The 13891-nt window shown below is 37.5% G+C and overlaps 2 protein-coding genes across 2 annotated transcripts; both read right to left on the reverse strand.

Annotated features, from left to right (window-relative positions):
* Positions 1-707: 707 nt before the first annotated feature.
* Positions 708-3306, reverse strand: arl6ip4 (ADP-ribosylation factor-like 6 interacting protein 4). The gene is made up of 5 exons (XM_084728856.1): positions 3021-3306; positions 2621-2944; positions 1514-1631; positions 1119-1188; positions 708-1034 (listed from the first exon to the last, which is right to left on the reverse strand). The coding sequence occupies exons 1-5, from the start codon at positions 3184-3186 to the stop codon at positions 978-980; spliced, it is 735 nt and encodes a 244-aa protein (XP_084584982.1). The 5' UTR covers positions 3187-3306; the 3' UTR covers positions 708-977.
* A 2110-nt stretch (positions 3307-5416) lies between these two features.
* On the reverse strand, positions 5417-12088 carry mthfd2 (methylenetetrahydrofolate dehydrogenase (NADP+ dependent) 2, methenyltetrahydrofolate cyclohydrolase). The gene is made up of 8 exons (XM_084728857.1): positions 11884-12088; positions 8037-8221; positions 7803-7925; positions 7444-7596; positions 7247-7354; positions 6464-6556; positions 6227-6352; positions 5417-6132 (listed from the first exon to the last, which is right to left on the reverse strand). The coding sequence occupies exons 1-8, from the start codon at positions 11961-11963 to the stop codon at positions 5984-5986; spliced, it is 1017 nt and encodes a 338-aa protein (XP_084584983.1). The 5' UTR covers positions 11964-12088; the 3' UTR covers positions 5417-5983.
* Positions 12089-13891: the final 1803 nt, after the last annotated feature.

Raw genomic sequence — 13891 nt, forward strand, 5'->3', positions numbered from 1 at the left:
ATCTGACAGCCTTTTCCAATGGGAAACTGAAACAATATAAGCCAAATATGGTTCTTCCCATAGCAACCAAACTCCATTGGAAAAATCTGTAATTTTATTTCACAGAACACAGGAGTTGCTTATCTAACGCTGCCACAAGTTGTTAGTTTTGTCTTTTTTATTGTGTGACTATAAATAGAAATAGTTGGTTTGGAGTTACTGAAGTCAGACAATAACACAGACAAACTAACTGAACAAGGCAGCGGTAGACCAGAAACTCTGGTGGTTATCTGAGGTAGAATTAGTGTTTTTGCCAAAGGTGTCTGGTAGCTTTAGAGAGATATTTGGCTGCCTGATGGCAAAGTAAAGCAGTGAAAATATTCTAAATGCAGTGTAAATATAAACTCATATTTTAGGTGGCTAAAACATGTTTATCTGTTGACCCTGTTCTTCACTGGTACTCCTGCTGCTTCTTCAAACTAGGGGCACGTCGACCAACATCTACTGTAGTTAATACACTGACTATGGATAAGTCATACAACACTGCTTCAAAAAATCATAACTATCCTATTAACACTTAAATCGGCTTCTGAATGTCTTTTTAAGTAGAATATAAATTGGTTAGACTGACTCACAGTCCATTCAGGACTGATCAATGTATGAACTCACTGAAATGTTATAAAAACATGGTTTAAATAAATAAGCATTAATCAGTGTAAGCATACGTGCAAACTATCTGATATACACAAGTTCCTATGGCAGATGTCAGTTGACTCAGAACATTCAAGCCACTTTGCTTCTCTTTATATCTCCTTTGTGATCAGTATGGATTTAATAAGGCAAATCAATAGGAGATATCAGCTTTTACCTGGATTCAACTCATTATCAAGAGAACATGGCATGATAATCCTGTATCTTCACTAATATATAGTTAATTCACAGGCAGCTGGTTGAAATTATGATATCATTTAGCTTATTGAGGCAGAGCACGGCATCTTCTACCTGTTGATTCCCAGTTTCCTCTGGAAGGCATTCCCGTCTCCCTTGGTGGCTTGCTGTGAAATGAATGGAAGTTCACTGTTAGATGAAAGGAAACTCTGTTAATTTCACAAAGTTATAATTGAAACTCTCTCTGGTACCTTATTGATGTCTTTGTGTTTTTCTCGGCTAACGATCTCCTCGATGATCTCTCCTTCTCCTCTCACCAGTCTGTATGGAAACAGAGGTTAGCATTTTTTAAGAGAGCAAAAAGCCGGAGCTATGGAAGCTGTTACAAGAATAAATCATGGTTAAATCTGCTTAAAAGTTTGTGTGCTTATCATAAAACAGCAAGCAGAAATTAGCATCAGATTAAAGTCTAACGAGAAGACATTGTCAGTGGAAAAAAATGCAGGACATAGAGAAGACAATACTCTACTTGGTGTTAGACTGAGGTGTGTTTGATCATCCTGTGAATCTCAGCAGGTAAACAGTTCCTTTACACTCACCTGTCGTGGACTGTAAACTAGCAGATCCTACTTTAGCTGTGGCTTACCTGGTGCGCCCTGTTTCTGGGTCTACCACCCGGCGGATCACACTCTGTCTGGCTTCGTACTCCTCTTTGGTGAGGGGTCTCTTCGTGGAGAGTCGGGCTTTCTGCTCATCGGTCATCACTGCAGAGGAAAACAGAGTATAATTCACTAAATATCACCTGCGTGCTTTGGGAATTCAACTTGTGACCAACAATGGTACTAAAGAAAATGAAACTGGGCAAAAAAGTAACAGACAATTTTCTTCTGGTATTCCTATTAGATGATGCTATGGTACATACTGTAAGATAATATAAATTTATCAGGTTTCTGAGATTTTGCCATCATTTATACCATGTTATCTGTTATCTTAATATTTGTGGTTGCATTAGGCCACATTGTCATCATGTTGAGTATCTTAAACTGTCAGACATTTAAATTGCTGTCTGGTTATTGTATTAATTAGCAATTTCTTATCAATTTCCAAGAAAAAAGATGCTATAACATACAATCCATGGCTTCTTTATCAGGTACACCTGTACAAACTTATACAGTTTAGACTGTAACAAGTAGTCGATTAATCGATAAATCAACAACAGAAAATGAGTTGCCAACTATTCTGAAAATCGATTAAATAGGGATGATGCAATTACTGGTTTTGCGATAAAATTCCAGACGTTTAGTACCATTTCAAATTTTAATTACCATTAAAACCATGATTGATTACCGTGCTTTAAAAAACTCTGTCCAGCATCAACCAAGTCTCACAGATCAGTGAAAACACTCATATCACAAAGGACATGACGTCATTTCATTTTGTTGAAAGATATTCAATAAAATGTTTCCTAAAACCTGTGAAGAAATTTTAAAGTTTTTGTCCAAAACCTTTTTACAATCATATAAAACCGAGAGAAGGAACAGGAAATGCTCACATTTGAGATGCCTGAAACAGAAAAAGGTCGGTATTTTTTGTCTAATTAGTGATTCTGATCCTCATTTAAACAACCTGTGTGTTAACATGTATGATACTGTAAAATTACAGTAACATCTCAGTGTCCTCCTGAAACACTGTGTTAAGCACTGACTGTAAATATGCACAAATGTCAATGGTGTTAATTCATGTAAAGTCCCACCAGGTCCGAGCTCCACCGCCCCCTCATCACTCTGCCACACCTCCAGGTAAGATGGAGGTTTCTCTGCTGGAGGACTGGACAACAACACCTCTGCTTTCTTCTTCTTCTCCTCCTTCTTCTTCAGCTTCTCTTTCTTCCTTTTCTCCTTCTTCCTCTGTTTCTTCAGCTTAGCCTTTTTCTTCTTCGACTTCTTTTTCTTGGCTTTGCTTTTCTTCCTCTTTGACTTTTCATCGCTGGACGAGGATGAAGATGAGGAAGAGGAAGAAGAGGTGGACGACGACGAAGAAGAGCTTCTTCTTCGCTTTTTCCTTCCTGTTTTCACATCTGAGGGAGAATAAAATTAGTTCAAACGAGTTGTTTGATGGTAAAACTTTTAAACTTAAGTTGTTAGATTCCTAACCTTTAGTCTTGTGTGATGTTTTCTTTGACGGTCTGCTTCGGCTCCTGCTGCTGGACGAGGAAGATGAAGACGATGAAGACGAAGAAGAGGAGGATCGTCTCCGTTTCTTCTTCTTCTCGTGTATTTTCTCTCTACCAGCTCTGTCAGGTGATCTGCTGCGATCCATCACTACAACAAAAATAAATCCGATTGAAGATCATAAAAACCAGCGAATGTGTTGCAGCAACAACAGAAAGCTGGTTTACAGGACTGTGTTCGTCTTCAATTCCCTTCCGTCGGCGCCGAGAAATGCATGATTAAGGTTCCTAGTTCCTACTTGGTTTGAATACGATACTCAGTGACGGATAAGTAAGTAAGTATATTTACGCAAGTACTGTGGTATTTTTTTACTCCGCTGTCTTTATGTGATGAGTCCATTAGTCACTATTATACATACTACAGTTTCACTTTTTACTCTTATTAATTATTTTATTTTATTTATTTATTTATTCATTTATTTTATTTTATTTTATTTTATTTTATTTTGCATTTTTGCATTTTTCAATTCATAACTTTTGCTTTTAACAAATTATTACTTTAGTAAAATATTTTAGTATATCCCACCACTGGTAAGCACAAATATTTTTTTTTTAATTGTGACAAAAGTTTGCCTGACAGCAACCTGTGGTCAATTCATGTCCATCACTCTATATTTTTCAAAATATGAAAAATCCATTAACATCTGTATCTTCACAAGTCTTCATTCAAATGATACCAAAATGGACACAGATATTCTCTAGATGGTAGATATCAAGTGTTTCTGGTTGTGTTTAGATTGGTGAAACAGTGATATTTAATATCTTGCTGTAATTTGTACTGTATGCACAACATTTTCTTTTTCACGCAATGTTTGATGAAACCTCACCAAAATATTTGTCAAAACACCTGAAACCAGCAGAATGGTGTGTGTGTTTTTTTTTGTGCGTTAGTGACTTTTGTAAGTGTTTAAAGAATAAACAGATAAAACTGTGTCAGAACCAACATGCACAATAGCAGGACCTCACCTAAGTGGAATGCAGCAGTGATTAATATGTCTGTGAGTTTCCTGCTATGACATGTCAAAATGTCTGTTGTGCAATTAGTCCATTGTAAACTCAGATCTGTTACACTCCCTTTTGCTTTGCTGGATATGATGTTGTTTTCAGTTTTCTTTAAAAGGACGAGGCAGTGAACTTTTTAATTTATGAGGTATCATAACGTCTAGTATTTTCTGTTGTCCAAAAAAAAAGTCATAGCAGAGCACATTACACTGGTTCATCCAGTATATTTCATCATGTAGATATCCAATGACAAACCTATAACCTCAGTGAACCCACACACACTCACAAGCTTTTCCCCCCCAGTAGGCCCTCCCCTTAAAACATGTGTTGCCTCCTACAGTTCAGCTACTCCTGATCGAGATAAATGAGGACTTTAGGGTCCAGGTTATACAAGGGCACTGGGTCTTATCAACAAATGAAAGACAGTCTCTGCAGGAGAATGTGACCTTTTGAGACAAGAGTTGAGAGACAATGTGGTGGTTATGATTTCTTTGGCATGTCAAATAGAGCTGGATCAGAGGTTGGAGCAGCTATTTGATACTGGTGTTAAGAGACTTACTCATAATGGCAGTGCCTGAAAGTTGAGTTATATTTGGAATAAGTACATTAATGTGAATATGATACTGTAAAGCGAGTCACTGTACAACAGTCATTCCCAGAGATTGGGTTGTGACGCACAGATGGGTCACAGGAGATTTTGGGTTGCCTAATAAATAAAGGATAATGGGAGAAATCTGTCAAATTTAAGATTTACATCTGCAGTGCATCTTTTATAAAACATTTAAAATCTATATATTGTTTTCCTGATGAGAGGAATTAAAAACAATGAAGTGGCCTGTTTGCTCTGCCTAAATGGATTTATTTCTCATTGCACAGGTATTTAACATGTCTTTGTTTTCTAGAGGTGTGTGAAAATATTGATACACTTGAGTACTGTGATCTCGTTTTATGTATTGATTCTTAAGACTATATCATGATACAGCAAAGATGTGTGGCAAAAAAGATTTAAACCTGACTGCTAGACTGCAGTGTTTTTAATATATCTTCAATGTGTAAGAACTTTTTAAATGTATATCTTAATAAAATGACAGTTTTCCTAAAATTAGATTAAAAAAAAAAAAGCAATATATAGCAATATTATTATGAAGCTGGAGAATTGGAAATAAAAATTGTCAGGAACGTTCATTTATGTAGAAATAACCTCTTCTCAAGATTTACTGATAAGGACTGTTGTGAATTGGGTTGTGGTGGTTTGTCACTGTTCTTTACTGTAAAGAAAGAAACTATCTGAGTGTACAGAAAGCAACAACACGAGAACACATTTGTAATATTTATTTCAAAGTTTTTACAAAGGCAATTGTGAATCTTTAAAGCTTGTATATTCATAAACATACTTATTCCTGATAAAGTTAGCCCTTATCACTCTTGGTACATAAGGCTAAACTAACGTAAAGAAACACCACAGACAGACGGGCGCTGTCTGCATTCACGGCTCACCAGCTTAGAGTTAAATACTGTGACCTGCCTCCATTCATGTTTAAATATCGTGTCACTGAAGCAATAAATAAAACAATCGTCCAAGGTTCCTTAAAACTCCAAAACTCCACAGAAATACATACTGTAGCAAATGATAAATACTGAAAACCCTGTTACATAAAAACGCACAGCTTCATGAGTGAATGTAACAGTCTAAACATGGCTGGACTTAAAGGTTAAGGGGAGGTTAATGATGTCCGCAGGAAGAGAGCCTTAAAGCTATCATCTTTCCAGTCCGTGTGCAAGGGGAGCCCGGTAGGTTGCTCCCGATAAAAAAAATGAAGGGGTGGTAGTGTTGGGGACGTGGGGGTGGAATGTGTCACTGTTACTGGGATTTTTTCTGGCCCATTAGGATGCAGCTGCCATGCGGACCCTCTCTGGGGGATACAGCAGGACATTCTTGGCTGCTTTGATGGTGTTTTTCATGAGCATGGCCACAGTCATGGGTCCAACACCTCCAGGAACAGGGGTGATGAAGCCCGCCTTCTGCCTCACGCCTGAAAATAGACAGAAAAGTTATGACCTCAAAGATACATGAAACGCCAAGGAAGAATGTGCAAAAAAGCGATCATGTTCACTGTCCGGCCTGACCTTCAAAATCCACGTCTCCAACCAGTTTGTTCTTCCCAGTGACGGGATCCTGCACCCTGTTTATCCCAACGTCAATCACCGCTGCTCCTTCTTTGATCATGTCGGCCGTGATGAGGTTTGGGATCCCTGATGTTCAGTAAACACACACACAGTACAGTCAGTTTACAGATGGAAGATATATTAGATTTGAACAGTTCAGTCAGGGTTGGATGCAGGCAAACAAGCTGTGACACAAACCTGCAGCAGCCACAATGATATCAGCGATTTGAGTGTGTTGGCGAAGTTGCTCCTTTGGAGTGTAACGGTGAGAAATGGTGACCGTAGCATCACCTGCAAAAGAAATAACATTTTGTATTAATAAGGTATATTTTTAAACCTTCTAAACCCTCACATACACCACATCAACTGTGATATTACACGGTTAAATACTTTATTTGATAAACCTCTTCTGACTGCTGCACTGTTTTTGTTTTTTAATTGTACATACTTGATTCAGACATTTATTGCTAAACACAATTCATGCCAATTTTTTGCACATGAATTATGGCTACTTTTATTTAATTTTATTTTATTAAAGAAGGAAATCAGAATTGCCATAAGTTCGGAAAAATAATTTTATACAAGCAGAAAATGTACATATCAGATTTATTACTTATTAAAGGACATTTTTCAAGTCATATTTTTTCTCTGTTTTGTAATATCACAATAAATATTGTATCATAGACTTTTTATTGTGGTATTATCATATCGAGTTTTTGGTTACATCCCTGTTGTAAATTACTGAATCTCCATTTTAATTTATGTTTCACTGAAACAGGCTCTCTTGACGTGTGTATGTATACTATGGGTATTCTGTGTTAACATGGTGAAAATATTTTAATACATCTAAAATATTTCTAATAAATTTCTCCTGTGTGCCTGTGTCAAATTATTCTAAGGGACATACATGATGGGGTCCTCAGGATATTTGTAAGAGGTTCTGGGTTGAGAAAAAAAAATAGAACTTCTTCTTTAACCAACCTCCGGGCCTCTCATGACGTCCGTCTGTATGCAGTAACATGGCAATGGGCATGCCCACATTCTTGGAGCGTCCTGCAACCAAGACATTCTTCCCAAAAGTAGGAATACCTGAAAGGAAGAATTCAGATACTTGGTTCAGACAGTTTGTTCTGTAGGATTTCAACCCAAAGAGCAAGTTAAGTGGTCACTCCTGTTACCTGTGCGTTTTATAATTTCCCAGACTCCCCAGGGAGTGGCAGGAAGCATGGTGGACTGATCCAGGCACATGCGTCCCACATTAACCACGTGAAAGCCGTCCACGTCCTTGGTTGGGGAAACTGCGTTACAGACTGTGCGCTCATCAATGTGGTCTGTCAGAAAACAAAGACAAGTTGGAGTCTGGACACCAGGATCTCAAATGTTTTTTGCAGCAACACAGATGAGCTTGTAAATGTTCAAAAATGACACTTATTTAAACACATACGAGGTCCATCTTGTATCATCTTATACACATAATGACACAATTCTCTATACTCAATGTTTATCTTTCTATTCCACTGTCCCAGTTTCTGCGTACCTGGCAAAGGCAGCTGGACCAGCAGGCCGTCCACGCGATGATCTGTGTTGAGTTTGTCGATCAGGTCCAATAACTCCTCCTCACTGATGTCTGAATGCTTGAGAATTGTCTCACTAGAGATTCCTGTGGGAGGTTGAAGTGAGAACTTTAAAACACAAGCAAAGCGTTTGTTCTTTTGTTGTTTTGCTGTGTGTTTACACGCATGTATGAGGTCTGTGGGTGTTTGCTTCTTACCAACATCAGCAGCAGCTCGGGTCTTATTCAGGACGTAGGAGTGACTGGCTGGGTTGTCTCCGACCAGAATCACGCTTAGATGTGGTCTCCTGTGGCCGGCTTGTACCCATTTCTCCACGTCAGCCCGGGCCTCCTCCCGAATCTGCCGTGCTAGTTTTTTTCCTGAGATGACGACCGCCTCCTGTCTGAGAGTTGGCAAGTAAAAACACAAGAGTCAGAAAAGCGCAAACTCCCCACAACTTACATTTTAATAAGATGTGACTCTGATGTTATTCAACAACAATGTGGAATCAACTATTTTAATCACACAGGCTAGGTTGCATCATCAAGGGTTAAATTATAAGCCTGACTAAATATGTTGTACCAAACTAAACTAGCTAACCAGCTTAAACTATTTTAAGGAAGATTCACGTTAAACCTCGGTTTAATTTGACTCTAAACCTACAATAGATTCAATTCAGCTGCATTAAAACTTTAAACTCCAAATTAAAATGTGATCATGATCTAGTTTAAATTTACACTTGAGGCGGTTTCACTTTTAACATAGCAGCCTATTTGAGACGGATTGAGAAAAATAAAGTTCCTTGAAGAAACTGAACCCAGTTGAGTTTTAAGATGCATCTCTTCTTTCTTTTCCCCCCTCTGATAATCTGGCCAACAGGTTTTCTTAACCCTCATGCCTTGTTCAAAATCACTACCCTTTCAGCTTGTTCGTGGCCAAAAGTATACATATATATATGTATAATATATACCTTTACACAGTATTTAAGAACCTCCATAGAGAGGAATAAATATTTTGTCACAGAGCTGTTACAGGATTATTTTTGTGTTGTGTTTATGTTATCTAAATGGGCACTGATATATCCTGTGTCTTGATGAAGTTAATACATACTCATACATGGATGTGAATAAAGTGTCTAGTTTCTGTGAACAAAAAAATGAAGTTAAAATGAATAATTTTAGATCTAAGATTTGCAGGAAATGTTACCCAAGCCTGCATGATCATGCAAGTTCGAATAGACCACAAACATCGTACCAAATATCAACCTGAAAAACTTCACTTACTTTGATAAGTATTATGATTAATTATTTTTATGATAGAAATGACACTGACTTACAACAAGTACTGCTGAAGTGTTGTTTTTATCTTACAATGTATCTAATACCAGGGAGGGGAAAATATTGTTGCTGCTTGTCAGAAGAAAAACAAAGTTAGATTTCTTAATTCAGGGACTGTATCAATTAACTTGTGTTGTGGAAATGGATATTGAAATATTCAGTGTCTTGATGGAGGTGACATTTACCCTCAGAATTGACACATCAGGGTGCAGACCTATAACAAAGGCTTCATGTATAGAATCTTGTTTTGAAGTTTGACTCCAGAACAAAAATGATAGATTTTATAGATTGACTGAAGTCCCCTCCTGGCTTGCACAAAACAACACAGCTCCACACTTGAATATGATATACACACTCCTTCATGGATGTGAAAAAGGTGTCTAGCTTCTGTGAACCAAAACTTGAAGTTAAAATGGATGATATAAGATGTAAGAGATGTAAGATTTCACTCTTGTGCTCTATCCATATTTATCTATCACTCTATCTATATTTGTGCTGCAATTTCACACACAGGCACATTTTTTTTCATGCACAAACACAATTTTAGTCTTCACAGTACTAATCTAAACTCACTAATCTACTGGACGAGGTCTCGTTGATGCCAGTGAACAGAACTTTTGACACCAGAAACCTGAAATCAATCTCAACCATTCAGCCTGAGGAGGCACCAGTTCCAGCCTCTAAAATTAGACGCAGCACGTCTCCACCTGACGGAGCCATATGTTCTGTGAGAAGTACTGTAAGTTCGAAATTACACAGTGTATAATTGGTAGGAACAGACAGGAGGGAGAGGAGCTTTTTACAAGCATTCAATCGCCGGGTACAGTCAGAGCCACCTGAGGGTAAAACTGAAAAACACATTTCTCACTGTGTCACCAAACTATACAAACTGGGCTGACATGTTCTTCTGGTCTGCCCCAATTTTGCAAAGTGCCAAGATGGTTATGGGTTATATAACAACAAACAGAAAGCTGTGGTTAATAACTGAAGAGTAATGAGCCATCAACAGTGATGTAACAACCCTTTTATTCCACAAAAACTAATTAAACCTCACAGAAAAAGTATCACATCTTTGGGGAAAAATGGGGTGAGCCCATGGGGCCAGTGTACCAGGTCCCCGAGACAATGTGTCGAGATTACAGGACGGCAAACTACTCTTTAACCTCATATACATTTAAATACAGAGCTGGTCTACTGAGGAGAAAATCTCTCTTTTCACATGTATGACCACAGACCCAACTCTGAGGAGAGAGTCTTTACTTTACGAGGTTACTCGTTTGTTGATCAGAAAAAAATTTAATGGCCAACTTTTACATCATTTCAGTCATTTTTCAAGGAAAAATGTCGAACATTTGCTGGTTCCAGCTTCTTAAATGTGATGATTTGCTGCTGCTTTTCTTTGAGATTTATGGTAGTAAATGAAGTCTTCGGATCTTGAATAGTTGGTTGGACAATAGAAGCCATTTGAAGATGTCACTTTGGGCTCTGGGGAATTGTGATGAGACTTTTTAACATTTTTTTTTTTATTTTACAGACTAATTGTGAAAAGAAATGGCAGATTAATAGATAAGATAAATGGTTATTAGATGAACATAATTGTTAGCTGCAGGTCTCGAGGCTGGACATTTTAGGGTTAATCAATAAACACTGTCCAAAATGACATCAGGGAACAGTAAGCTTTCGTTTTTAATCATTATAAATACCCCAAAACAAAAAACCACTAGCAGAGCAAAATACATGTATGTATCAAGCCTGAATTAAGAAAAAGGATTTAATATAGACAGAATGCTGCCTATAAAGTTAACAAACAAAAACTGCAAATTGTAATGGGTGTTCTTCTAAATTTTTGACATTTTATAGACAAATAACTAATCAATTAATCGTGAAAATACTGTAGTGATTAATGGCAATGAAAATAATAGTTGCAGTCCACGTTTTTCCATTGGTTATTTGTATCTTATCTATTTTATAACTCTTTACATTTACTTGTTGCTGTATGCATTTTATTGTAAGACCTGTAGAATGTATGTACAGTAAATTATATCTAAATTGTGAAATATGGTAATAAAAGGTCTTCACAGGTTTTGTCTTGTGGCTGTTGATCTGCTGATCATGTGCAGCAGCAACATGTGGTTTTGGCTTTTAAGGCGTGTGTGCAACATTATTTCATTACACGTTCAGTCATGCAGCACTCAGCACGTTTTCAATAAATACCTGCACGAGATGCTGCTGCTGCTGCTAATCTGGCATCTGCGTGACTGTATCTCTTCCTCTCAGACATAATTTAACATCTATAGGTTTTTTTTTTCCACGCATGTCATCCAGGACAAACTAGCCTTGATGCATGTGCAGGTCTTTTCCTGGTGTCCAGACTGGCACCTCGGTCTCCAGCTGGAACCTGGCTCCTCTAACCACAGGGTGCAAGTATTCACACCGATTTCATCAGCCAGCCTGAGCTGCAATGTTACCGGCATACCGCTAGGGGTGCACCGAAATGTGACCAACTGCGGACATTTAGTTCAATAAATCAATTAAACCCGCATAACAAAAACGCACCACCGTATCCATTTAAACATAATATTACATTTCTATTAAACGCCGTATAAATAAAATCATTAAACAGGTCTAACCCTTGTGACTGTGGGAAGCAGAGCGCCGAACATGTCGTTAAAGTGGTGTTAAATTCACCCACATTAAATCACGTTTCAGAGCCGCTGCTGTCACTCACCTGGAGGCGGACGTGTGCAGTTTACAGACTTGATGCTGGGACTGTTGGCACAGTTTCCTGAGAGTCCTGATCGCTGCCATCCTGACCGACCGGCTGAGAGAGAGGGGAACACAGACACACACACACACACACACCACAGCCGATTATGAAACACGACAGCGAGAAGCACCGCCCGGGCCGACAGAGCGATGTCTGTGAAGGAGGAAGAGGAGCAGGGACGCTTTAAACACCTCCCCTCTTTACGCACCATGTCTGCGTCACTGTTATCTGCTGCCACACCTCTACTGCACACAGACGATACTGTGAATTTCCAAAGAAGAGAAAACCACAGCTGCAAGAGGCTCTGAGTCTGTCATCGAGGTTACTGGAAAAATACAGATAATTCAATATTACGATGGTGTGTAATAGTGTAACAGACACCGGGGACAGTTTTCTAAATTGCGTACTTGTACTTTTATGCTTAAAGTAAATTTTCTTGCTTGTACTTACATACATACAGAGGTGGGAAATAACTAAGTACAGAGCTTCCTTTCTGTACTTTAGTACATTTTTAAGGTATATGTGTATTACCTGGTTATTTATTTTTCTGAGAACTTTTTTACTTTTGCTCCCTAACAATTATCTGTATTTTCTACTCCTCACATGTTCCAAACAGGTTTGTTTATTGAGATTTAATGCACTTGATGGGAATTTTTGGTTATTTGTGGTTTGCATCTGTGCGCACTGCCTTCCCACTATCAAGACTGATTTCAACCTAAATGATTTCTTGCTGTATCCATCAGTGCATATTCACATGACAGACGTGACAAGATGAAAAATGATGCAACATGACATAGAAGACACAAGACAAAAGAAAAAAGATATCAATATATCAAAATGAAAAGTAATGTAACAAGGTGGAAAAAAAACATGACAAAAAACAATGAAAATAAAACATAACATGACAAAAAATGAAATAACAAACCAGAAAAGACACATCAAGATGAAAAACAAAGACAATGGCAAAAAACCCATTGAGACAATTTATTACTTGTTGCATTTCTTACATCTACTAATTTGTAATTAACATCTTGTCAGCCATTACTCCTTAAATAAGAGATATTACACTGTAAAAAGAATCCTGTAAAGTGTACAGTAACTTACTGGCAGCAATTAGCTGGTAAGTTGCTGTAAATATATTTCACAGTATGATTACTGTAATCTAATCACAGTACCACAGTCCTGTAATGGTTATTACAGTAATAACAGTACTCTAAATGTTCTTAAGGTAATAATCAGCATGCTGTATTGTTAATCACAACACTAATTCAACTACTTTAAAAGGCGTCACTGTCTTACATACTGTAAAATGAAGACACAATTTAATTTATTTAATTATTTCAGTGTTTTAGCTTCACAGTTTCACATTAATCAGAGATTAAATTAATGCTGAATGTTCTCCAAATGAGTAAGTGTCTGTCTGTGAGTCATACAGCTGTGTATACTGTGATTATGGCACCTTTTGCCTATCGCAGTATATCAGTCTATATTGGTATTGGCAAATATTAGCTGATAAATATTGGCTCTAATATTGTCTGATCTGACAGATGATGTCAACATTTTTCATTTGAATTCTTCAGCAAAATGTTCTGTTAAAGTAAAAATATGTTTGTCAAGTTTTTTTGGTGAAAAATAAATGAACATTTGAAGAGTCAGAGTTCTTCTTTGTTTTTGTTGTAATGATGATGTCAGATTTGGTTTAATCAGAGCTGTGGAGTATTAAATTTTAGTTTTTAAATTAAAGTAAAAATTACAGGTTATATGAACTTCTTTCAAAAATATAAACACTTGAAATCATCTGTCATCTTTTTGGTATTGACCATGTGAAGCAGGTAATTATTGCATCGGCTGAGAGAAAATCCGTATCATGCATCCCTACATAAAATATAACCTGTAGTTTACTGACAGCCGAGGGGAAATAAAGTCCAAGATGTAGAGAGCAAAGATCAATGATTTGATATTCCAAAGT

This window comes from Lutjanus erythropterus, chromosome 10, assembly GCF_056507025.1.
Source record: "Lutjanus erythropterus isolate fLutEry1 chromosome 10, fLutEry1.hap2, whole genome shotgun sequence".
Lineage (NCBI taxonomy): Eukaryota > Metazoa > Chordata > Actinopteri > Lutjaniformes > Lutjanidae > Lutjanus > Lutjanus erythropterus.